General features: G+C 46.9%; 2 protein-coding genes across 2 annotated transcripts; both read right to left on the bottom strand.

The window, feature by feature from the left end:
* Positions 1–6830: 6830 nt before the first annotated feature.
* Positions 6831–11009, bottom strand: LOC138036685 (uncharacterized). Its single transcript, XM_068882801.1, has one exon. The coding sequence runs from the start codon at positions 11007–11009 to the stop codon at positions 6831–6833; it is 4179 nt and encodes a 1392-aa protein (XP_068738902.1).
* Positions 11010–18830: 7821 nt separating this feature from the next.
* On the bottom strand, positions 18831–20129 carry LOC138036684 (uncharacterized protein F54H12.2-like). The gene has a single exon (XM_068882800.1). It carries the CDS (start codon positions 20127–20129, stop codon positions 18831–18833), a length of 1299 nt encoding a protein of 432 aa, XP_068738901.1.
* Between the last annotated feature and the right edge of the window lie 7546 nt (positions 20130–27675).

Genomic DNA, 27675 nt, shown 5'->3' with positions numbered 1-27675 from the left:
CACCCTCACAATTAAAAAAACTTAAGGTCTCTCAAAATCCGCACTAGAGAATATTTTTAAACTTTGCAGAGAAATTCGTTTTAGCCTACTAATCACTTTTCGGCAATAAAAAATGGGGCTCACCGAGTTCTTTTTAGATATATAAGCGCTTAAACATAAGATATAGGGCTTTTTTTAGATGGTTCTTTTGTTGCCATTGTAATCTATTACGTCACATTAATATGTGCATCTTGTTAAGCAGTTTAAGGTGTTTCATATGGTACCATAACATTGGCATTAGGTGAAACATTTTTGTACAATTCATCTTTCTAATAACACATTCCCTCCAAATTGTTGAAACCTATTTGAGCCACCTCAAGATAAATTAGTGCAACGTTAACTTAGTTTTGGATTACTATCCATATACATTACGTTTCATGTTTTCATTTCTAGACGTCTTTACAACAATGAAATAACTGAACTCCCAGAAAAAGTTTTCTCAGGACTCACGTCCTTATCTTACCTGTAAGTATATTGACCCAAATACAATTTAAAAATATGATATAGCTATGTGCCTGGTCACTGCACAAGCAATTGTCTGACTTAGTAGTTACAAAGCGATTCGCACGGCTGATTTCAATCAAGTCTCAAGAATGATCAATACGGACCGTTTTAGGTCTAAAATTACGGTACTCTTACACCTTACCCCTCTAATGTTAATTCTATGACGCTATATAATTGAGGCCAATTGGGATTAGTTGTAATGCCACGAGTCTTATCTACCAAGAATTAAGTAAAGTCATGATCAGCGAGATCTGGAAAAGAAAACTAAATTAAAATTAAAACCACAATTGATTGGATTGTTCTTCCTTATTAAGAATTAAACAATGTTGTTGCTAGCGATTTTTTTTAAACAAAGTGTTAATTAAGCAACGGTTTGGTACTTAAGAGCCGCCTCTCTTAGGGAGGTTTAAACCAGTTTTAAAACTTTCAACAAACTGTACTATTTCGTGGGATTGAATCTTGCAAACGTTTTTACTTCATGGTAATGTTATGTCATATAAAACAAAAATAGATGCTTATATAAATGCATGCACCAATGTGACGTAATGGATGACCATGGAAAAAAAAGAGCTTTCTAACACTAACGGACTACGTTTTGTCTCCAAACGCATATATCTTAAAAGAAATTGGTTGACCCCGTATTTTTATTGCTGGAGAGTGAATAGCATACAAGGATGAAACTTTTTTCAAAGTTTAAAAAGATTATTTGGAGCAGATTCATTGCCACCTTAACAATTAAAAAAATTTAAGTTCTCTCTAAATCCGCTCAAGAGAATTTTTTTAAACTTTGCAGAGAGTTTCTTTTAAGCCTACTAATCACCTTTCGGCAATAAAAAATGGGGCTCACCAAGTTCTTTTTAGATATATAAGCGCTTAAACATAAGATATAGGGCTTTTTTTAGATGGTTCTTTTGTTGCCATTGTAATCTATTACGTCACATTAATATGTGCATCTTGTTAAGCAGTTAAAGGTGTTTCATATGGTACCATAACATTGGCATTAGGTGAAACATTTTTGTACAATTCATCTTTCTAATAACACATTCCCTCCAAATTGTTGAAACCTATTTGAGCCACCTCAAGATAAATTAGTGCAACGTTAACTTAGTTTTGGATTACTATCCATATACATTACGTTTCATGTTTTCATTTCTAGACATCTTGACAACAATAAAATAACTGAGCTCCCAGAAAAAGTTTTCTTAGGACTCACTTCCTTATCTTACCTGTAAGTATATTGAGCCAAATACAATTTAAAAATATGATATAGCTATGCGCCTGGTCACTGCACAAGCAATTGTCTGACTTAGTAGTTACAAAGCGATTCGCACAGCTGATTTAAATCAAGTCTCAAGAGTAATTAATACGGACCGTTTCAGGTCTAAAATTAAGGTACTCTGTGACCTTACCGTTCTAATGTTAATTCTATGACGCTATATAATTGAGGCCAATTGGGATTAGTTGTAATGCCACGAGTCTTGTCTACCAAGAATTAAGTAAAGTCGTGATCAGCGAGACCTGGGGAACAAAACTAGAAGAAAATTGAATCAATAATCGATTGCATTCTTCTTCCCTATTTAGAATTAAACAATCTTGTTGCTGGCGATCTTTTTTAAACGAAGTGTTAATTAAGCAATGGTTTTTGGTACTTAAGAGCCACCTCTCAAGGAGGTTTAAACCAGTTTTAACACTTTCAACAAACTGTACTGTTTGGAAGGATTGAATCTCGCAAACTTTTTTACTTAATGGTTATGTTGTAAAAACAAAAATAGACGCTTATATAAATACAAGCATCAATGTTACGTAATGGATGACTATAGAAACAAAAGAGCCATCTAACCCTAAAGGCCTACATTTTGTTTTTCAAGACATATATCTTAAAAGAAACTGGGTAACCTCGTCTTTTTATTGCTGGAGAGTGAATAGCATACTGGGATGAAACGTTCTTCAAAGTTTGAAGAAAGTTATTTGGAGCAGATTCATAGCCACTCTCACAATTAAAAAAACTTAAGGTCTCTCAAACTTAGCACTAGAGAATATTTTTAAACTTTGCAGAAAAATTTGTTTTAGCCTACTAATCACTTTTCGGCAATAAAAAATGGGGCTCTCCGAGTTCTTTTTAGATATATAAGCGCTTGAACATAAGATATAGGGCTTTTTTTTAGATGGTTCTTTTGTTGCCATTGTAATCTATTACGTCACATTAATATGTGCATCTTGTTAAGCAGTTAAAGGTGTTTCATATGGTAGCATAACATTGGCATTAAGTGAAACATTTTTGTACAATTCATCTTTCTAATAACACATTCCCTCCAAATTGTTGAAACCTATTTGAGCCACCTCAAGATAAATTAGTGCAACGTTAACTTAGTTTTGGATTACTATCCATATACATTACGTTTCATGTTTTCATTTCTAGACATCTTGACAACAATAAAATAACTGAGCTCCCAGAAAAAGTTTTCTTAGGACTCACTTCCTTATCTTACCTGTAAGTATATTGAGCCAAATACAATTTAAAAATATGATATAGCTATGCGCCTGGTCACTGCACAAGCAATTGTCTGACTTAGTAGTTACAAAGCGATTCGCACAGCTGATTTAAATCAAGTCTCAAGAGTAATTAATACGGACCGTTTTAGGTCTGAAATTAAGGTACTCTTTGACCTTACCCTTCTAATGTTAATTCTATGACGCTATATAATTGAGGCCAATTGGGATTAGTTGTAATGCCACGAGTCTTATCTACCAAGAATTAAGTAAAGTCATGATCAGCGAGACCTGGGGAACAAAACTAGAAGAAAATTGAATCAATAATTGATTGGATTGTTCTTCCTTATTAAGAATTAAACAATGTTGTTGCTAGCGATTTTTTTTAAACAAAGTGTTAATTACGCAATGGTTTGGTACTTAAGAGCCACCTCTCTTAAGGAGGTTTAAACCAGTTTTAACACTTTCAACAAACTGTACTGTTTGGAAGGATTTAATCTCGCAAACTTTTTTACTTAATGGTTATGTTGTAAAAACAAAAATAGACGCTTATATAAATACAAGCATCAATGTTACGTAATGGATGACTATAGAAACAAAAGAGCCATCTAACCCTAAAGGCCTACATTTTGTTTTTCAAGACATATATATTAAAGGAAACTGAGTAACCCCGTCTTTTTATTGCTGGAGAGTGAATAGCATACTGGGATGAAACGTTCTTCAAAGTTTGAAGAAAGTTATTTGGAGCAGATTCATAGCCACTCTCACAATTATAAAAACTTAAGGTCTCTCAAAATCCGCACTAGAGAATTTTTTTAAACTTTGAAGAGAGTTTCGTTTTAGCCTACTAATCACTTTTCGGCAATAAAAAATGGGGGTCACCGAGTTCTTTTTAGATATATAAGCGCTTAAACATAAGATATAGGGCTATTTTTAGATAGTTCTTTAGTTGCCATTGTAATCTATTACTTCACAATAATAAGTGCATCTTGTTACGCAGCTAAAGGTGTTTCATATGGTATCATAACATTGGCATTAAGTGAAACATTTTTGTACAATTCATCCTTGTAATAACTCATTCCCTCCAAATTGTTGAAACCTGTTTGAGCCACCTCAAGATAAATTAGTGCAATGTTAACTTAGTTTTGGATTACTATCCATATACATTACGTTTCATGTTTTCATTTCTAGATATCTTCAGGACAATAATATAACTCAACTCCCAGAAAAAGTATTCTCAGGACTCACTTCCTTACTTTTCCTGTGAGTATATTGACCCAAATACAATTTAAAAATATGATATAGCTATGCGCCTGGTCACTCCACAAGGAATTGTCTGACTTAGTTACAAAGCGATTCGCACAGCTGATTTAAATCAAGTCTCAAGAGTAATTAATACGGACCGTTTTAGGTCTAAAATTACGGTAATCTTAGACCTTACCCTTCTAATGTTAATTCTATGACGCTATATAATTGAGGCCAATTGGGATTAGTTGTAATGCCACGAGTCTTATCTACCAAGAATTAGGTAAAGTCATGATCAGCGAGATCTGGGAAAGAAAACTAGAATAAAATTGAATCAATAATCGATTGCATTGTTGTTCTCTATTTAGAATTAAACAATCTTGTTGCTGGCGATCTTTTTTAAACAAAGTGTTAATTAAGCAATGGTTTGGTACTTAAGAGCCACCCCTCTTAAGGAGGTTTAAACCAGTTTTAACACTTTCAACAAACTGTACTATTTGGAAGGATTCAATCTCGCAAACTTTTTTACTTAATGGTTATGTTGTAAAAACAAAAATAGACGCTTATATAAATACAAGCATCAATGTTACGTAATGGATGACTATAGAAACAAAAGAGCCATCTAACCCTAAAGGCCTACATTTTGTTTTTCAAGACATATATATTAAAGGAAACTGAGTAACCCCGTCTTTTTATTGCTGGAGAGTGAATAGCATACTGGGATGAAACGTTCTTCAAAGTTTGAAGAAAGTTATTTGGAGCAGATTCATAGCCACCCTCACCATTAAAAGAACTTAAGGTCTCTCAAAATCCGCACTAGAGAATATTTTTAAACTTTGCAGAGAAATTCGTTTTAGCCTACTAATCACTTTTCGGCAATAAAAAATGGGGCTCACCGAGTTCTTTTTAGATATATAAGCGCTTAAACATAAGATATAGGGCTTTTTTAAATGGTTCTTTTGTTGCCATTGTAATCTATTACGTCACATTAATATGTGCATCTTGTTAAGCAGTTTAAGGTGTTTCATATGGTGCCATAACATTGGCATTAGGTGAAACATTTTTGTACAATTCATCTTTCTAATAACACATTCCCTCCAAATTGTTGAAACCTATTTGAGCCACCTCAAGATAAATTAGTGCAACGTTAACTTAGTTTTGGATTACTATCCATATACATTACGTTTCATGTTTCATTTCTAGACGTCTTCTCAACAATGAAATAACTGAACTCCCGGAAAAGGTTTTCTCAGGACTCACTAACTTATCTTCCCTGTAAGTATATTGACCCAAATACAATTTAAAAATATGATATAGCTATGCACCTGGTCACTCCACAAGGAATTGTCTGACTTAGTTACAAAGCGATTCGCACAGCTCATTTAAATCAAGTCTTAAGAGTACTTAATACGGATCGTTTTGGGTCTAAAATTACGGTACTCTTACACATTACCCCTCTAATGTTAATTCTATGACGCTATATAACTGAGGCCAATTGGGATTAGTTGAAAGGCCACGAGTCTTATCTACCAAGAATTAGGTAAAGTCGTGATCAGCGAGATCTGGGGAAGAAAACTAAAATAAAATTGAAACCACAATGTATTGCATTGTTCTTCCTTATTTAGAATGAAACAATGTTGTTGTAAGCGATTTTTTTTTTAACGAAGTGTTAATTAAGCAACGGTTTGGTACTTAGGAGCCACCTCTCTTAGGGAGGTTTAAACCAGTTTTAACACTTTTAACAAACTGTACTATTTGGTGGGACTGAATCTCGCAAACTTTTTTACTTCATGGTAGTGTTATAATGTCATAAAAAACAAAAATAGATACTTATATAAATGCAAGCACCAATGTGATGTCATGGATGACTATGAATGAAAAAGAGCTTTCGAACACTAACGGCCTACATTTTGTCTCCAAACGCATATATCTTAAAAAGAAACTGGGTGACCCCGTGTTTTTGTTGCTGGAGAGTAAATAGCATACTTTGATGAAACTTTCTTCAAAGTTTGAAGAAAGTTATTTGGAGCAGATTCATAGCCACCCTCACAATTTAAAAACAATTAAGGTCTCTCTAAATCCGCTCCAGAGAATGTTTTCAAACTCTGCAGAGAGTTTCGTTTTAGCCTACTAATCACTTTTCGGCAATAAAAAATGGGGCTCAGTGAGTTCTTTTTAGATATATAAGCGCTTAAACATAAGATATAAGTAGTACTATAGGGGAATATGAGCCACTTTTGAATGGAGCATTCTGATTGGTCGAGACGAATTTTAATGAGATGCATGGGCTTCTGATTGGTTGATATTTTTAGGTCCGCCATTATCACGTGCACACGTGAAGAGGATTGGTTTAGACGGTGGGGTCAAAGTCCAATCGACGTCATAATCGGGGGACATCACAGAAAGTATGTCAGGAATGTGCACGAGATCCGGGGGGAACATTTGAAGAGAGCAGATTTTTTGTTTTTCTCGAATCATCAACGGTTTAATGATAACAAACAAACTTAATGTACAAGCGGGAACGTGTGAGGAGACCTGGTGTCTACTCGTCCCTAAGAAAATAGATCAGCTAAGACTTGAGCGAGATCCAGATCCTCGTCGGTGAATCGTTCGTAACCGTAAGGGTAGGTCTTGGCTGTAGTGGGATCCAGGACGCGTTTGGAGTAGACGAGCCGGTAGTCTTTGTGAGAAGGTTGTGTTTCTAAGGTGTAGGTCTTGGCATTTCTTTGGATGGTGTGAGATTGCGTGACACGAGTAGTACGCGGTCGGTCTAGAGGACGATGCAATTCATCCAGAGTGTTTTGACGCAAGACGTCGTAATTCAATTGAGTCATCCCTTCGACGTTGAGGGAGAAACCGCGGACCTTGCATACGACGTTTCCGTTCTTGGTCTTGTAACCGTAGTTCTTAGGACCGCCCGAGCAGAATTCCACAATGGTGTCGCCCGCATCCAATTCATCCCTGAAGTCGCCAAGGTAGGCGCCTCGTGGGGGATCTAAAGGCGGGTCGCCAGGACGATGAAGGTAGACGACCGAGTCGGTGTCGAAGTAGAGGACGCGTTCACCGAGATGATCGAGGGCTCGATAGAGACGGAGTCTGGCATGACAGGTCGTGAAGGCGGCTATGAAGATGTTGAGATTAGGTGAAGGCAGAACATCGTGCGTTTGAAGTTTGTAATGGACTTCGACCCGGTCTTCGGTCAGGGAACTAACGTAACGGACATCGTGTTGATCGCTGTCGAGGAACTCGATGAACGATTGAGGTTCGGTGAATTCTCGGACCTGGGTCTTGTTGATCCGTTGCCCGAACTTGCCCCACATGGAGTTGAGCATCATCTTAGCCAGAGCTCGGAGTCCAGGGTTCTTTTCGATCTTGGTGGGATCGAGACGAATGCCTTCCCGAGCATAGTACGCATCGAGGTGGGCTTGTTTCTGAGCAGGGGTGGTACAGCCTTCGGGCCAACCGCTGGCTTCTTCTTTGATTTGGAGCCACGTGTCCACGTACGATTGGAAGAGTCCCGTGCGTTGCTGATCGAAATGCCATACTTCGTGGACGTGTTGAATGACGTAACCTTTCTGTACGGCCATGTCGAGTTCGGGGGTGCACCAAGTACCGACGAGAACACGTTCTTCGTCCGTGTGATGACAGGCATGCGTCTTTTCCAAAAGAGGTTTGGAAATGTTCTCTTCGACACAAGTACGACACAAGGGAAACGTGAGTTTGTCGTGACAGCGGTAAGGCAATACGGGATGGTAGAGACGTTGTGGCGGAAGGACGGTACATTTGGCCAAACCGAAATAAGGCGAGAGATCAGTGGTGTCGGGTTCGTAGAGGAAGGTGGGATGTCCGAGAGGATAGGTACCGTACTTGTTAACCCAAGGATACAAGGACGTGTAGTCGTCGTATCGGATCTCTTCCTTCTCGTCGACGTGAGCGTAGAGACGTACGGCATTGGTCCGACCCCCGTAAAAAGCATCTCGTGGTTCAAGGGGAGCTTGGAGATTTCGATGGGCTAGAAAGTCTATGATGTCCTGGTTGGTTTGTTTGAGGGTGGTCCAGGTACATTCCCACATGGTCACCACTTGGTACCCGCGGTTGATGAGGAACGTGCGTTTCTTGTCGACGAGAGCACGGACCTCGTCCATGGTCCGATCGAGTAGTGTCGGATGCACGTCGGTGCGTTGGGGATGACAGGTCCGACATCCGTGCCAAAAGCATCCACAGAATTCATAGACGGTCTTGGTATCGGCATCGTATCCGTCGACCGTGTATCGGGTACCAGGAATGTGGTACTCGCCCTCGTTTCGAGCATGCTGGATACGTTGGCGATGTAAGGGATGATCATGGGCGTATTGTCCATAGGCGTGAGCCATGGCTTCATGGTCCTCGTGTTCGTCTGGCGAGAGGGTCAGATAGGCTCGACGTCGTAGATTGCGTTCGCACCACGTCAACCATTCCATGGAGGCTTGGGAATGATTGACACGACCTCGCCATCCTAAGGGAGGTTCGGAAGCGATGGAGTCTTCTTCCATACAGTGCATACGCAAGTAGCGATTGCAGGCAGAGGCTACGGTCATTTGTTCAAAGGGATTGAATTCGGCACGTGCTTGAAAATCCCGCATGAAAGTGAGACATCCTTGTTTCAAGAGTTTCACGTCTGATTCACAGTAGGCTAAAAGTTCGGCTTGGAAATCAAAGACGACGTCTCGTGCCGCTTGGTCGTCGTACCAGGTATCAAAGTCGCGACGTTTCTTGACGGACATGCCGTCGGGCATGTAGAAGGACTTGTCAGGAAGTTGGCCTGTGTACGTTTGATGTTCGGGGGTGTTGAACAAATGTGGAAAGTGTCCTTTCTTGAGTTCGGTGAGCCTGAACGTCTTGGGGAAATCGCTCAGCGGCATCTGGAAGAAGGAGAGCGAATCGATGAATCGTATGGTGGTGTGTTCGTGAGGGTAGGTGAGTTGGAGGACTTTCCCACCGTTTCGGATTTGTTCCAGTTCTCTCTTTTGACGGTGGAGTTCGTCGATGACGGGATAACTGTCATACCCTTTGAAATTATGAGCGATGACCGTCAAGGGTCGCATTCCGTTTTCGGTCAGTGTTTCTAACCATTCCAGAAAGTGAAAGAGACAGTCGTCTCCTTGGAATGAGACGGGAGGATCGTCGTCGTCTTCCGTCTCGGCCACCACGAGATTGGGCACATGACGTCCCTCGACTTGCATGCTCTCAATGTCAAAGAAAACGTGCAAGGGCGGTTCTTCTTGGTCCTCGTCGTTGTCGTCGTCGTCGTAATCGCCCGCCAGGAAAGCGTGCAATCCAGCGGCCTCGTTGGCTAAGAGAGGTGCCAGTCCCTGACTCAGGATCCTTTGGAAAGAGAGTCGTTGTCGTCTCAAGCGTTGTTCTTCGGCGGGGGTCATTTCGACTTGTAAGAAACATCGATGGCGATGGACGTCGACGTCTTTCTTGCAGCACGAACATTTCCGATATCCGCATCGATGAGTTCGGATCTCTTTGAGGCCACGTAACATACGGTGACATTCTTTACACTGACGATGGGTGGCGCAGACGGAGGGGTGTTCAGCATCCGCGGGCTGACCGGTGTGGGTCTTGGACCGATGGGTCTGGAGACAAGCGTCTCCGTAGAAGGAACGTCCACAGAGGATACAGAGTGTCTGAGCCGTGCGGTACTGTCGGTATGCCTCAGCGTGATCAGGGCATCCATTCTGCAGGCAGGCTCCGCAATGATTGGCTTGGTTGTTGCGACAGGCATGGTGACCCAGATTCTTGTAGGCTCGAAAACACTGGCTGCAAAAGTAATCTTGTCCGAAGAAACCGGGTAAGGAAGATAAGGCATCGTAATGACTGTCTTCGTGTGAGAGTCCTAACAAAGTGTCTCCACATCCGTAAGCAAAACAAGCATAAGCGCGATTGGCATCCACGACCACGATGGTGTAGTCTTGGAGACTGGGAGCTGTGACGAGTTGTTGAAGTTGTTCTGGGCCACAGGGTTGAGGAGGAAGACCTACTTCGTCTAGAAGTTCTTGAGCCGCTTGTGTGATGCGACGATGGTTACTACGAGAGCGGGTCCATTGTCGACGGCGTGGGGGATCGTCTCGATGTTGATGGACCCCTCGAGCTAGAGCGATGGCGCGTGGACAGCATAGAGTTTGGTCATCCTGTGGAACACGTAAGACACAGCGCTTCAATTCTCTGAGACGCGTCGACGCTTGATGCCCTGGTAAATGTTTTCTTTTGTAACCGGAACCTGTGGGAGCCCCACGTACATGAACGAAGGAGAGGGTGAAGGAATCGTCCATCTCAAATTGTTCGTTAGAGTTGAGCATGTGGGAAAGATTCCCAAGTAAGGCGTCTACGCGGGGACCTTGAGCGCGCCATTCTCCGGCCCGCAGTCCCCAACCGTTGTAGGCATAGGCAATACTATTGGAGGCTAGAGCGATGTAAACGCGATCGCCATCGGGAATGTCTTGATCGTTGATTAAGTCGTCTAGAGCGTTACGAAGGCCTTGCACGAGAGCATCGGTCAACCGTTGTCGGGGGATGAACGCTCCAATCTGTCGAGGGCGAAGTTGAAACACGCGTTCACGAACTCCGAGACGGACACTACGTCGTTCTACCACAGGGAGTCTTTCAAAGACGAAACGTCCTGGAGCGGCACCTCCTATTTGTTCGAACTCGTCGAGCGCTTCAACCAAGTCGCTATCACGATCCATGATGAGCTGTTTTTCTTGAAGAAAGACGGTGTGTCTTTTATACAGAACGAGTCACCTTGAAGGACCTTGACGTGTACCCTGGATGGACCAATCCGGAGAGAGATAGGTCTCCTGTGGGGATGGGGGGGTATCCCCCAGAGAGTCATGTGACCCCTTAGGAGCACGTGGATTGGTGGAACGATTTCTGTTAAGTAGCCCGATCGAGTTAGGAGCCTCAGAAAAGTCATGGCGTCCGAACCCAAGAGACGTGTGCTGGAGATGGCGGTAGCCAGACGTACTATGGAGATCGAACAAGACCCAGAGTATGAGGAAGAGGTGTGGGTCAAGCAAGAGAATGGCCGTTGGCGGAAAGAATGTCAGACCACCAAGAAGACCTCGGCGACCCGAGACGAGGCGTCGTATTGGGATCTGTTACCTCCCGAAGTACGTCGACATGTGTTGGAGGTTCGAGATCGAGAGGAGGAGAAGGACCAAGCGAAGGACCGAAGGGAACGTTGGAAACCCATTCACGAAGAGTTATCCCGTCTACCACGTTGCAGTCAACATGGCACGGTACGTTCCGGTTATTTGTATTGGGTCGAAATCGAAGCGAATCTGATGGATTCGTTTATTTTGTTTGATGTCTTTTAGATGACGGCGACGTACGTAGGAGAATCGACTGTCGTGTTTGAATGCGGACCATGTCGTCGTTTTCCCCTGGGGGGTTATCCTCCGGGAAGTCGACTCATGAAATGTCGGTATTGTCTATTAGGGATGTGGGGTTGTCCGGGGTATCGCTATTGTACGGGCAGGTATCGTTCTCGTCGAGAGGGTTTGGTCGTTTGTCGTTGGTGTCGGTGGCCCGTCTACCGAAGAGGTCTTCTTTGCATGCCATTTCGATCCCCTCATTGTCGTTGTTTTCTCGTAGGTCATGGTGTCGGCTAGAATACGATGGTTGGAAGAGGACGATCATTTCGTCGAATGGGAATGTCGTTGTAGTTACGTGGAAATGAGGTGTAGAAAATGGGGCTGCTCTTGTTCGGTGTCTTACGCGTCTTACCGTCGTCCGGGATGTTTGGTTTGTACCTGTGACGTGGGTTATGGATTTCCACCGTGTCGTCATGATTTGGGGGACTGGTGTTATTTGTGTCAGGGATATAGTTGGAGACATGGTACTGAGTGACACCTCTCTTTGCAGGTGATTTGTCAATTTGAGGAAACGATGGATGAGAGGATTTCGAGATGGGTATGGAGAGAGGGTCGTTGGATGTGGCGACGGAGACGACCTCCGAGAACGGAGGAGCAGCGTCGATGGAGGCGGCGTTATTTGACTGAGATTCTGACGTCTTCTTCTTTTTAGATGGTGGTGCAGGAACATAGGACCCGTCAAGGGTATCCTCCGAGGCCGGAGGGACGATGGACTTGGATCAAGTGGGTGTGTTTGTGGAGTTCGTGTACGGAGTCCGCCGCTACATGCATTGATTGTTTGAAACGGTTGGACGTCAATGCCTTTCGTTGCTTGTGTTACGGATGTCTCGTTCGTTGTCGATGTGATGGGTTGGAAGTCTCCTACGGACGTCGTCGTTGTCATACGGGTTATCGTCGGTCTCTTACCTACACTCCTTTTTTTGGTTGACAGGAATTCAATTGGTTCAATTCAATTTTTCCAGACTTTGTACCAGGACGTTGTACCTCTTATGGATATGGATCTTGTACTTCCTATTGCTTTCGTCTTAGGGGCACGGGTCTCTATTGGGACGAGATATTGATTCTTACGTTTCGTTCTCTTTATTATCGTTAGATGTGGTGTCGTCTGAATCAGTTCACCCATTTTTCATACCAACGCGGTTGGACGGAAAAAGAGCTGGACATTACGGCGGAGCTGTGGAAGAGAATCGATGTGGATTTTTGGGATCCGTTTTATGGACTCGTTACTGTATACAACCGTCGATAACCTATGTTATCTATGTTATACGACCATGTGCTTGTTGTCCCAAGAGACGATGGTGACTGTTTTTTTGTTGTTTTCATTAGACTTGGTGTGTCTATAACAGATGTACTCGATTTTCATCCCAGAGGGGTTGGACGGTCAAAGAGTTGGACATTATAGTGGAGTTGTGGAGGGCGGTTGGTGTCCATGGTCGTATTCGTCGCCGTCGCCGTCGCCGGTAGTCTATTTGGGCAGTTGTATTGTTGTGCGACATCGCATGCCCTCCGTGAAGCATGGCGTTATCGAAGACAACCCATATGGCACCCGGAAAAAAAAATGAAAAAGAACCAGACGGGACACTTTTATTTTGTACCTTTTATTGACATTTATGGTCCTTGGTGTCGTCGAACAAGAATATTTAATCGTAAATATCGTTGAAAAATGTTCAAATTAAAGTTTGAGTTTACGTTTCATTTGCATGATTTTCTTGACCACTTTCTCCGTCTTCTTCTTTTTGCCTGGGAGGTTACTGATAGCCCGAATCATTTTGTCGTCAGCTTTCCATTTGTCCTGTAAGTTCCTGGCTTTGGCATAATCCATGTCGTGGGTCTTGGCAATCTTGTCCAAACGATTGATGCCAGGATCCCCTCGTTTGAGTCGTTTGGCCAGTTTGGTGCCAGGACCCATGTACTGATAGCCAGGCCAATGAAACTCGATCCCGGTCTTGGCCAAAGCATTCTGCAAGTCGAACTTGCCACCTCGTTGACGTCGTCGTCGTCGTCGTTGACGTCGTCTCTTAGTAGTCCTCACCATCCAATTGTCGTTTGAGTTTCTTTTCAAAATCCAACCAACCGGGCGGGCGTCGTAATTTATCTGTTTCGGTAGGACGGCGGCGACCTGCTTTCTTACGAATCTTCCTCTTGACCGATTGAGCGGTCGTGTCCGCATAGTCGGCCACACTGTGCCCCATCATCCTGGGGTCCCCTTGAAACGGAAGGTGTCCCCAGTCGACAGACGGAGCCGGTGTCTTGGGGGGTGACTTCTTCTTCCTCGACTTCTTTTTGGGCGGAGCTGCTTTCGGTTGAGTCATGAATCGAAGTCGTTTTTTAGCTTTAGGGGGTGCCGAGGGCGTAGTCTCGGGCGTTGTCTTCTTCTTCTTCTTTACCAACTGCGTCAACATGGAGTGTAAGGGTCCTTGCGCATAGGCATCGGCTTCGGCATCGCGTTCGTCGTCGGCATCTGGTCCAAACCCAAGAGGTTGTCGGACGGCTTTGGTCCACCGTTTCTTTTCGTCGGCTAGAGAGGTGGGCAAGGCGTTCTTCACACCTGGAGGAATCTGATCCGACATGAGAACGGCTTCTTGTTTGGCGGCGATACGGACGGCTTTGGCCAAGGGAATGTTTTCGGTCAGACGTTCCTTGTACACGTCTTCGAGTTGACGTAGTCGTTGGGGATCGATCAAGACTTTGTTTTCAAATCCGGGAATGGTTTCCACTTCGCTCATCGTGAGGTACTAAGATCTTCGCGTCTCTCCCTGGTTTTATAGTAGAGGTCCTGTTTCTCGTATCGTTCGCGTTCCAGATGTCGATTCAATTCGCAGACTTGTTCTTGCAAGACCCCTATCTTTTGTTCGGCAAGCTCCAAGTTCTTATTGCGTTCTTGCAATTGATCGGTCAATTGACGGACAATGTCACATTGTTCTCGTACCCGATGTCGAAGACCTCATATCTGATCCTGTAGGGCACAGAGCGAACGAGGACCGTACATCCACGTGTTGTCACACCAACCATCGTCCGTGTTGCAAATGATCATTGACACAATGATAATAGGCTGTATGCAATCCGAGCCAGAATCGGGTTCGATAGAAATGTCGGCGCATCATCCTTCGTCGGGCTTTTATGCTATGGGTGGAACGACTGATGGCCCGTAACACGCTTCGATCTCGTGGGGTCTCGTTGATCTTGAGTAGGGTGTACTTGGACAAAGGCAGACGTCCCTTGACAATTTCTCGGGCCAATTGACGGATGGCCTCGATCATCTGATCCACGGCATAGTAGAGTTTTCGTAAACGGTCCTCTCCCGACAATCGGGTCAGATCTCGTAGAAACCAACCCAGATAGGGTATTTGGGCACGAACACATCCAGGTATCCGATGACGACACGCTTTCATCGTTTTTTGGGTCTTAGGATGTCACAAGCTGTGTTTAAACGGTGTCCTTTGCTTCGTCGTATCACGTCACAAGCGGTGTTCAGACCATCCCAAAGAGCTCCCCCTGTCTGATTCATCATCAATTGACGTCTCCTTTTAATAGAATGTTTTCGACGAGACATGTCCCCCAAGACCTTTTCGTAAGGTCGAAGTCGTCCCACCGTTTTGGACGATACAGGAATAGTCCCTCGGATCGTGTTCATGACCAATTCACTCACGGCATTGATTTGATCGGCATTGGCGGCCTGAAGTCGTGCCCGACGCGTTTGATGATCGGCTTCTTTCAAGACACTCCGTAGAAACGGCCATTGTCGTTCTATCCTCCACGACATGATGGTGTGTTCCGGGCTATAGATCCGGGGCGTTCTTTTTATACACGGAGAACCCCTGGCCGTCTTCGTTGTCGGCGGCGGCGTCCTTTTCGCCGCGGTTTAGAAGCTGGGATCATCACCAGGTTGCCGCCCTGTTGTACCGATACGGGTAAACCACGTCCGATTTGACGACGTCTCCCGCCCAACCAAATGCAACCGCCACGTTGGCGTCCCATCATGGATACATGGGATCGATTGGACTATCCTGTTATAGTCATGGTCAGCGTGTGAGCTTACACTTTAGTTTCTCGAGGAGGATTTGACCTTTGTACCGGGGCGGTTTATAGGGTGGAATGTGCGTGTACACGATGGCCGAATCGTCTCCACGGTGGGCATCCTCGGCTCGTACTCGATGTACTCCATATCATCGTACGGTTTACGGTGACGTGCTCGGGTCCGAGCATTCTTGCGTGTCACGGCAGCCACGCCTCCGAGCAGGGCGCCTACGCCTGCAGCCACTAAAGGGAGCACCCCGCCACGCTGACGTTGTCGTCGTCGTCGGACGGGTGGTTTTCTTTGTCTTCGTTTCATAGTCCCCTCAAAGGATGTGGATCCCCACGCATCATTCGATCCATCACCATTTTTCGTGCCCAAGGTTTTCGTTGGAGAATTCGTTTCATCATGCCATAATTATATTTAGGCGCTTCATAGTGACCGGTGACTCCTTTGGCACCCATCCTTTTATACCTCTTGTCTTTTCCTAATTGGTACCCAGCAGCCACGGCCTTGCCTAGGACCGTCGTCGCCGTCTGGTTTTGGGCATGATTGTAGGACATCCAAGTTTGTGCATGTCCTTTTATGGATTACTGAGTCGGGAGGAGGTGCGTCGGACTGTGGGTGTGCCACCGTCTTCGTAGACCGTGGTCACGGTGTTGGTATGGGTAATGTTCCGAATACGACGTCCATCCGTTCGTTGACGGGCGTCTTGAGATAACAAATCCATTTGACGTCGAAGTCCATCCTGGTTCAAACGTCGTCGACCTCCTCCAGGAGAACCTCCTCCAGGAGAACCTCCGCCTCCTCCGCCTCCGCCACCAGGAGAACCTCCGCCTCCTCCTCCACCACCACCGCCACCTCTACGGCGGCGGGAACCTGCAGGAGACGCTGGGAGAGGGCGTCGACGTGGGCGTTTCCCTCCGATGGTGGGACGAGGACGACGGGTGGTCGTATTGGAGGGACCACTGGCGGCAAAATCTTGTAAATCTTGGTCGGAGATGTCATAGTCTCTTTGAATCTGTGTTCTCTGAGCGACGGGGATACTCCCGTCCAGGAGAGAACGCATCATGAGTTGTCGTTGGGCTACAAACCCATCGGTCTGTAATCCATCGGTACCGAGCCCCAGTTCGGTCAACAGGGCATTGGAACTGGGGGTCGGCACACGACCCTGATCCAACGTTTCCAAAAACTCTTGGATCGTGCTGTTGGGTGTTTGTGTTCTGACCCCAGGCGGACTGTTTCTTGGGGCCATGTCGGGAATGGTGTTCCCCACACGGGCCGGGGACGTACGTGGTGTCCTGCTCCCTACACCAGCTGGGGAAGAGGTCATCCTGGGTTCAGAGAACGATCGGGTTCCTAGAGGAATGCGTTGAGCGGTCTCGAGTCGTTCACTCAAATGCAAAGAACGTCCTCCCTGTCTTCGACGCCGACGGGCAGCTCATTCTTTGGCTCTACGTCGCTGTCGCTGTTGACGGTACTCTTGCAGTTCCCTTTGATACTTGGAGGGATTGCGTTCAAATTGAAACTGGTCAAACGGCGACCCGGGACTGGAAGGTGTGGAAGGAGCTCTCTCTCGTCGGTACTCTGACAAGGCACGTTGATATTCAGAGGGATCCCAATGGACAAACGGGGATCCTGGGCTACTCATTCACGTTTCCACACTTGGGTCGGACCGTCGGACTGTGTTACACAACTGAACATCCGGTATTGATCGTCTGAGGCAAGGTGAAGATCCATCATTATATACCCGTACGGGCGTTGCGTACACTTTTCGAAGAGACGAAGGACGTCACGCCATCGATCGGGAAAGGCTTCTAACGTCAAGGCCCGAAATCCCGATTGATCTCTGGGATTCTTGAAAACGAAGAGATAATGGGCATTCCTGGAGATGGTCTTGGCATATTTGCCGGGTGGAAACAAATCTTGACACAAATACAACACCGCAATGTTGCGATGATGCGATTCTCGGGTGAATAGATCCAACACGCGTTTGTCGTTCCCTCCTTTATCCATGAAATCGTCCAACACCAGGATCCCACCTTGACTTTTTCCGAACCAATGTCGAAGATGATCCACGTCGGGGATCCCTTCGTGAAATCGGATCCCACGACCTTTCATCCGTTCGAAACGTGGTTGCCATACAGCGTAACAATAATGACACGGTTTGGTCTGACCTCCTTCAAAGACATTGCCTTCCGTCAAGAGGGCTTCGGTCAATTGCGTCTTGCCACTCCCTGATGGGCCGACGATCATCATACTACTGGGTTGCCGTATCATCCTTCATCGACGGTAGCGCTGCACATTTTCTTTTATACCTTTAAAAGCGTGTTTCCCTAGCAAGAGGCCTACTTTCCCAAACGATGGGGCAGGACCCGATAAGAACATGGACATTCCTTCCACAATCTTATCGACCAGTCAGGGTTTATGACGGGCCAAAGCCCCACCCCGCTGTCGTCGTCTCCTACGACGCAGTCTCTTACGACGGACCATCTTGTTATAGGATAGGGTGTGATCCGCCCCTTTTTATAGTACGACCCAAGACAAGACAAGACATGTGATGAAAAAAATTTAATGCAGAAGGATCGGCTCATGCGGCGTACAACATTGAAGGGAGGGTAACGCATTGTACTCTTTGACCATTTGACGACGTACTTGTCGACCCACCCTTCGATCGTTGGCTACAAAATCAGGGGGAGAAAATGTTTGCACAAACTCGTGCATGGTACGTCCCCGAACCCTATCTTTCAAAAACATCAAAGCATAATGACCGCAAGCGGTACTGTTCAAAGCTTGGAGGGTCCGGTCGTTCCATTGCACCGAATCCCATTCGTCTTCGAGCCATCTCTCCAGGTCGGGTGCGTGGTAGGTGGTGATGGGGAGTCCGTAACTGTCCATGACTTCACACCGATTCTGTTCCGTCCAAAGTCCCAACCAGTGTTGACCCGGTTCCCCTCGTGGATCCGTATTGACAATGTAGGTGGCCCGCATCGTACGGGGTGGACGCGATGGAAGTCCGTCGGAGGGATGGACGCCGTGAAAGACGTGTTTCAGGACCGGATCGTCCAATGCCAAGTATCGTAAGGTCACGTCACTCAAGGGCACAAATTCCATCTTGCTCACTCGTATTTTTGATAAACGATGGCTCCGTTGGTACCGGCCTGGAAGCTGTCTTCGAATTCGCCAAACACCAAAATGGTGATGTTCTTATTGGGAGCGGCATTAAATCGGATTTCCAGACGCAGCTTGCCTTTTTGTTTGGGATTTCGATGGTACGGTGAATCGGCATTAGCACTGGGTACGTTATTAAACGTGAACAAGGTACAATTCTTGCCGTAGCCCCAATCTCCTGGCTGGATCATGTGAGGGCGATGGTTTGCCATGGAACCACTGGTTTCCAAGAGACGTTGATAGCCCAACCAGTCTTTCCGTACATTGGTGCCATTCAATTCCAATGTCGGATAGGGATATTCTTCCCCACCTACCAGTTGACGGATACTCTTCACTCCAAAATCTTGGAAGGCGTACGGGTAGTACTCCAAATCCCCATTAAACGCTTTGCTATCCAGCAGTCCGACGACCAAGCGGTCGGGAAGACGACCTGTAAATATTTGGTCTTCGGTCCACAAGGTGGTCTTGCCATCGAACGAAAAGGTTCGGATTTGACTTTTGACCATGGGATAATTGGCCATTTGACCTTTCACATCGATCTTGGCCATCAGTTCGTTGCCCACACTGACATTCAGGTTGACGCGGCACAAATGAAAGGTGACTTTGATATCCCCTGCACCCAATGTGACGTACTTTTTGACCCCCGCGCCACTGGTCTTGGTCCCAAACAGAAAAAAGTCCGGTGTGTTGCAAAACAGTTCCATCACCATTTCTACGCGAGGGACCAACAAACGTCCCGTTCGCATGGCGGCCAAATGAGGATACATGATCATGGTGGCTTTGTTGTTCCCGTAAAACAGTTTGGTGGCCGTCTTCAAGGGATTCGTATTATTGTGCACCCATCCGGCTGTGGTGGAAATGTCATCGTTGGCTCCCGTGGCCCCCAGCTGTTCCGCCACGTTCATGTAATTCACCCAACCTTGAGGGGCCAACAAAGTACTGCCTTCGTCTCGACTGTAATTCAAGATGGTTTCAATGAAAGACTTGTACATGTACGTATCCGTCTGTTCGCTCATTAAGACACCACCCAGTCGTAGATTGATTTGCTTGAAGAGACCGTGGGCGAGATTGTTAGTGACGTACACAAACTTGGTGTTGTCGCCATCTGAAGCTGCATTGGTATCGGCCACGATGCCATTGGTCGACGCCGAATTCAATTTCAGTTCGATTTCAAAAAAACTGCGTCCCAAATCCACAAATTCGTCCAAACCATGAATGGTAAAGGTGATGGGCACGATACCCGTCATGGCTGCACTGTACGGCACCATCCGATACTAATCGATGGTGATGTCCGTCGAAGGCATGGTAAAGAGTTCCAGACTCATCGTCGTCTTCTTCTTCTTCTACGTCGAGGTCGTCGTGTTCTCGGTACGTGAGGGATCAACCAACCACCGTACTGAACGGGGATCCTGCCTTTTATACCACCGGTAGGGGCGGACTGACGTCGACGGTAGGCGCGTTGTCGACGCAACCGCGAATGTACGACCATCGGTCGGAGATTCATTGTCTAAAGATGGACGTCACACGTCGTTTTGCTTTTTTATAGGCATGTCGTCCCCCGGCTTTGAGACCGGCTTTCACCAAGGCACCTGCTTTTCGTTTCAAACCGCGTTTCAATGAGTGTCCCACGACACCTCCGACGTCGCTGAACGAACGACCACTAGCCGCCGCTTGAAGTCCCGTTTGCATGGCGTTCATCAGGACGGGCGATGCAATCTTAATCAAATCTTCGGTGGCACCCGCTCCACGAAGGTACGGAGGATAATACCGTGTTAAACTACCTCCACGCATAATGAAAAATGATGAAAGTCTCCCATGGTGTGTCTTCATTTTATACGTATGCGTTCTGTCGTTTCCGGAACTGAAAGGTGACGATGGTCCTCGTTCCTGTTCCCAAGATAGCCAGACGCCCATCACTCTCGGCCACACTGACTTCGATGACATCCAAATAACGACGACGCATGGGCATCCATTGAATGTGGGTCGGTTCGAAATAGACGTCACCTCCTCCACGTCGGTTATAGTGGACTTCTCGTATCAGAGGGTGTTCGGCATCTCCCATGATGTTGCTACTCACCACGTCTGAGTAGACCAATAAGGTTCGGGAGGCATGACTTAGAGCATTCTGGAATGCTTTGTTCAAATTGAGAAAATGCCACTCTACCGTAAAGCTCAGGAGGAGTGATCCCGAGTTGACCAACCATAAGCGACCCGAGGTCAATTCCGTACTGGACACTCGCTTCGATTTCTTAGCACTCGAGTCATAGAGACTGTATCGAAGATTCGGACCCAGACTGTAGACGCCCTGATTATCGATTTCCAACCATTGCATGTGCAATGCTAAGACTGTGTCCACACCAAATTCCACGACATTATTACCAGGAGCACTTCCCAATACCCCAATGTCCTTTTTTTCCAAGATGGCCACCTCTCCTTCCCATCGAAAGGTCGGCCGACGTGCGTCCTCCACCACACCATTCGCAATTCCTTGCAGAGTACCGATGATCTGCCAATCGATCTCATTGAACACAGCTTTCATAAATCCGACTCCATCCACAATGGCCGAGGCATTCTCGACGACGGCCCTGCGCCACACATTTTCCAAACGGGTCGTGCGACTGTCCGCCGATTCATCCAACAGTTGATACTTGATACTCACCACTTTTTTTTTGTCGGAGAGCAAACCCTTAAGATCTAAGCCACGATCAGGCATGGAAATGGAGGTCAATCCGACCTCCCAGTCCCCTTCAAACTGGACCACTTGAGGGAGTCGCGACTTGAACGTATTGGTGACATTATCCGGAAACTCTTTCGAAGGATCGCTGAGAACGACGATGCGATCCATGGCGACGACGAAAATGAAGACAGAGAGTACTTGTTTTGTCTTTAGGAAAGGCCACGGGACGCCCGTCGATTTCCTTGACACGGACGTGGATCGTCTCGATCTGAGATCCGCGTAGACGATGGTAGTGTACCTGTCGTGGTTCCCACCAGACGCCTCCACTTTTATAGGGGACGGTGCGCAATAGTTCGTCGTACGACTCTTCCAACCATTGACTTTCCGTCAGGTTGACGTAGACGAAAAGGGGACGTTCGACCTGTTGCGTCGCCAATGGGGTGTTCTTGAACTTGGCAAAGGCTTTGTTCAGACGGACAAAACGCCAGTTAAAGGCCTTGGCCATCACCATGAAGTGGGCATTGTTATATATGTTATGAAGAAATCCCTGATTTTCAATAACCACGGCCACTGGACCGGTGTCGGAGGTGAATCTGTTAGGGAATGACGGAAAGACGGACCCATCACGAAAACTTTCTGGGGTGTAGTCCGGTGTCGGGGCGTGTTTTTCGATCGCTTCCGTGAGGAGATTGGGTCCTTTCTTGTAGTACTGTGGTTGGTTGGGCATATATTGAGTATCGATGGTCAACCATCCCATATGGAAAGCCAGTTCAAGGACCCATCCAAAATACTTCCACATGATTCCACTCTGAAACACATACGTATTGTCCAGAAGCAGATCGTCTCCTTTCCACACAAAAGTGGCCATGGTATCATATTTCGTCGTCTTCGGGGGGTTCTGACTTGAATCGACAACCTCAAAGTGAAGGTGCTCTCCGCTTTGTAGACCGTCCGTGATCTTCTGCTGCATTCGATGGATGACCTTCTTGACAAATTCCACACCCGTCTCGGACGGGGTGATCTCCGACAAGAGGATCACCCCTCGTTGATTGCGTGCGATAACGAGTTCTCCGCTGGAATTCCTCGTCGTGGTGGTGTAGTAATAAGTACACAAATATCCTTCCTTATGCCATGTCTCCGGATGACCCACACCATGGTACGCCTCGTGAACCAGGATCTTTTCGGGGTGTACAGGTGGCGGTGGTGGAATGTCAGGCAGAGAGACGCCACTCAATCCCACCTCCCAACGATCCGTGTCCTGCTGCCAAGCACGATCGTTAGGCAGACGGACTTTAAACTCGGAAGGACCATTGTCGGGAAACTCAGATTTTTGAACATGACTCGACAACGTCACATAACGAGACATGATCACCTCTTTATTGTTTCCTCTTGGTTTTTATACATGTCGTAACGCAGAACGAGGCACCCAACTATCGTATTTCTTAGGCCAACCTAACCAACGCACTTTAACGAGGCGCTTGCGTCGTTGCAAGATCTTTTCCACGCGGAACAAAGCTTTGTCGGCCACGGTCACTTTCTGAACGTCTTCTTTGTAGAAACTACCTTCGAGAGGCGTTCCATCCCATTCTTTCAGTTTATACGTGACGACGGGTCCGGGCACCACGCGTTGTATGACAAACACTTCTTTGGTCCAACCCGGCAGATAACCTTTCTTGAACGGACGATGTTTCTTGTTGAGTCGGACACGATCGCCCACTTTGAGTTTGGGACGAGGACGCCGCTTCAATCGTTTGCCGTACAACGTGGACCACACCGCGCCTTCGTTCTTCTCCGTCACGTCGCGTGGCGCCATGCCGATACTCCGATGCCGACTCCCATTGTACCCATCGAGGAGCTGGGGCAACACGTTCACATACACTCGCGTATTACGTGCCGTGAAATAACGATACATGCGTTGCTTTAACGTACGATTAAAACGTTCAACGATAGAAGCTTTGGCATCCCCGTGCGTCGAAAAATGATGAATAACTTCTTTTTCCAACATTTTTTTGAACGGAGCATTGTAAAATTCTTTTCCTGCATCCGTCTGTAAACGCAACGGTTTCCGTCCACTCTGTCGCAGAATCTTTTCGAAGGCCTCTGTCACAGACACCCCGGTCTTGTTCTTGACGGGAACGGCCCAGGCGTACTTGGACAACACGTCGATGACGGTCAAGAGGTATCGGTTTCCTCCATTCCATTTCTTGAGAGGTTGCATCTCCACCAGATCGGCTTGCCATTGATCGTCTTTGTGCAACACCAACACGGGGGACGTCCGAAAACGTCGACGGACTGGACGATGTAACGTGTAGGCCAATTCCCCTTGCAATTCGTCTCGGGCTTCTTTCAAGGACAATCCTTGGGCTTTGGCATAGCGAGCCACGCCGCCTAAGGCGCCGGGGGTGCCGGGATCCGTGTAGGCGGTGACGCCGGAAGCACGGCGGCGGTTCTTCCGCTTCGGCATGTCTTGGTGAGAAGGAGTCGGACTGTTAACTCCAAGAGACTAGGTACGTCTTTCAGGTACTGTTGTTCCAACGTCTGCCACGTACTGTACGCTCTCTCGGGTCCCAGGGTTTGCGTCAACCATGTCAGATACACGACAAAATGAGACCATTTATAGTCGGCCACGCGTTTCAGAGCTGCGAACTCTGCCATGGCATCCACAGGTTCTTGGGTGGGAAACCCGTCCCATTGATCGTCTCCCCCGAGACAGGTCATGAGTTCCCGACACACCCAGGTCAAGATCGACCAACGGAGACGTCGTCCGTACTCGCGATAAGGGAGACGTACGATTTGTTCGAGACCCACCCTCACCACCCGACGACCCAGCTCAGCACACGACATCATCATCATCATCATTACATGTTTTATTTCAAACTTGCTTGCTTTTATACACTCCAACTATCTATGAAAATTCAAATCAATAAAACAAGATTTCAGTAAACTGGGCGTGATGGGACGGATCCGTTCCAACCGTCGGCACCATTCTTCTTCCCTCTTCTCGATGACCTTCTTGAGTTCTGAACGATCCGCCAAAGGTCCCACTTCCCAAGGTTTCCTGTTTCTCCTATTCCTCATCTCCTCCTGACCCCTCAAAAACTTCTCTTGTTCTTCTGCAGCGATACTCTTGACGGTGTCGTGATCGTAACCCTCGGCACGTCTCTTGAGAATCGTCTTGCTCCAGGCCAAATCCACCCACTGGAAAAACTTGCACGACTCCTCTTGTCGACAGGCCAAGAAAAAACGGTCCTTGTTAGGGGAGTCTGGTTTCACCGTTCGCGACAAACGCGCCTTCTCCTGATGATAGCAATGCCAGGGTCCTCGTCGGATATCGTCATGAAGTTGCGCCTCGATGGCATCGATCCAGGTCTGTATTCGATCGGCGCCCATCACAAACAAAGGACACATCCCATCGTGATCTCGGCAGTACAGGTACAGAGCGCCATTCTTGGTCAATCCGCCCGTTAATGGTGTAGCATGAAACGGGCACAGCACGTCGCCCAAAGGTTGGATCAAAGGAGGCGATGATGGCGGCGGTGGTGGTGGTGGCGATTCAGGAGTCGTACAGGTCGGTTCAGGAGCGTGTATGGCAGGATCAAAAGGTACGTCGTGGTGCACCCTGCCTTCGGCCACGGTCACTACAAACGGTGGTGTCCTCGACCGTTCGAGGGGCATCGTGGCCATCATCTGTTCGTACGAAGGCAACTCGGGTGGTACGGAGGCCAACAGAGCATCCAACTCACGAGCCGCTTGGTTCAATTCCTCGTCCTTCTTCATCATCATCTCTTCTTTCCGTTTGGTGGCCGCTTTTTCGCGAGCTTCCTTGTAAATCTTGGCAGGCGGTTGAGCCGTCTCACGAACGACATCCTTCTTTTTACCTCGTTTGGTCGGTTTCTTGGAGTCAGGAAGCGACTGTGCAGGATAACTCATGATGTCCAACTGTGATTCTAACTCGAACGACATCTCTCTTTATAACCCGTAGCACGTGTCCATCTCGTGACTGCTCTTCACGTGCCCCTCACATGGATACTCTCATAAAATCAAGTCCACTTCTTTGGGGCTCCCCATTTCGACATGTCTCATGCGTCCACACAAACAGAAGACGATCCCACTATCTTACGCCTTCTCAAACGTATAGACGCTCTCCTGGATCGCTACTTGTGCAAGGGTTGTCAGTACGAAAAGAACCGACTCCCTTTATCGGCCTTAAAGACCTGGAAACCGGATGCTAATTGGTGCAAAGAGTGCAAATACATCTTCGACGATGCTGACGACCCCGACCCAGAAGTACGCAACCACTGGTGGTCCAAACGAGGGTGGCCCACCAAACTCTATTGGTCCTCCGCCGAATCCTCCTCCTCCTCCTCCGAAGACGACGAAACACCCCTTTGATGACGTGTGCCTCATCCTCGATTTGGAATATTTTTGTAGTGGGCGACAGATCTTACCCAGAGAACTGGGATACTGCTACCATACTGGACACCATCATGGATCCATCCACTACAAACCTTGTGTGGAATGGCCCCATCTCTCTGCCAAAGATCAACGTACCGCTCATTACGTCTCCAAATACGTCCATGGTCTTCCCTACTATCCCAGACAAGGTTATCATGTGGCCAGTGAGCTCCTGGTCGATGTCCGTCGTCTCTACCAACAATTCAAGACCCCACAACGGACCCTCGTGGCTCACAAAGGAGGGATGGAAGGCGAATGGTTGGATACCTGGCAGATTCCTCATCTAGACTTGGAACGCTGGGGATGTCCCAAGTTCGATGATCTACCCCGTCTCCATTCCGTCGGTTCGTGCGGACAACATCAGCATCCCTTACAGTTGCATTGCCCTCAAGTCGAATGCTACCATTTCGTCCAATGGATGCGGTCTCAGCGACTCTTGTCTTACGACACGCGTTACATCAATCATGAACGCACTCAAAGAATGCTAGCCAGTCAGACACCTAGGACCCCGTTACGTCCCGCCCATTGGAAGACGTTCCCTTCACCCAAGTTGAACTACTTTCTTAAAGAACACAAATGTAACCGCCAATGAAAATAAAACATGTTTTTAATTCACATTGGTGTCTTATTAACTTACACCCAATCACTAAGGTACTTGCGATAATAATACATTTGTGTCGAACTTCTAGCATGCAACCATTCCGTGATGTCACGGTGAGGAAAACGATACTCCCACCAACGAATAAAACATTCACTGCGATAAGCTTGTTCCATCTCCATCAAATAGTCCACATCATCCATATGACTAACAAACAAACAAACAAAAAATGTCAACGTCCCAACAGACCCTCCAAGGTGGTCAAATCATCATCCGACAGATCCGTAAACTCAAACCTGTCGTCGTCCTCCTCAAACTCGTCGTCCGTGGGATCTGTGTTCAGATTCCAGATGGTCCGGGTCACTGCATCGTAGACTTCGGGTCAACCACCATGTCAATAAACAACCCACATGCATCGTTTGGTGGCAACATCCCATCTCCACCAAGAGGTCTGGTTTGATCTTGGCGCCTTGAATGCCTCCGGGTAGTTGCTTATTCACCTTCTCCAGGAACGCCATCAGATCGTTATCACATTTTAAGTCGAGGACCTCCTCGCCACAGATGACACATGAGAACTCCGTCGTATCGTCTGCATCGAGGAATTGACCTGTAGGTTTCGCCTTCTCCGCCCAACGGACAGCCGCCTTCATTTCCACATCATTCGTGTCCACCTCTTTGTCCACATCTTTCTGTCGAGTCGAGATGGTGAATACGGGACCAGCAAATCCAATATTTCCATGACCATGACCCCGACCGACCATGACAGTCATCACTGAATTCATCAATGACCTGTTTCTTTGTTCTCTCTGCGCGCGTCGCATATCTCTAATCGGTTCTGCGATAGACAAACAACCACCCATAGACTTCAACAAGAATGGCGATCTTTTCAACGTCTCGGTTCTTATAGACCTCTCTGGACCTCGTTTTCAAGAAGAGACCTTTCCTGGAGGGGTACCCCCCCCCCATCCCCCCTCTAAGTCACCTGACCTGTCACATGACCCATTAGGGTCTCTTATAAGAGCGCGCGATCATAAACACCTTCATTCTCTTCTCCATGCTTCGC

Source organism: Montipora capricornis, unplaced genomic scaffold (assembly GCF_036669925.1).
Source record: "Montipora capricornis isolate CH-2021 unplaced genomic scaffold, ASM3666992v2 scaffold_496, whole genome shotgun sequence".
In the NCBI taxonomy this organism is placed as follows: domain Eukaryota; kingdom Metazoa; phylum Cnidaria; class Anthozoa; order Scleractinia; family Acroporidae; genus Montipora; species Montipora capricornis.
Note: the sequence above shows the minus strand (reverse complement) of the source record. Positions and strands in the feature narration are given on the sequence as shown.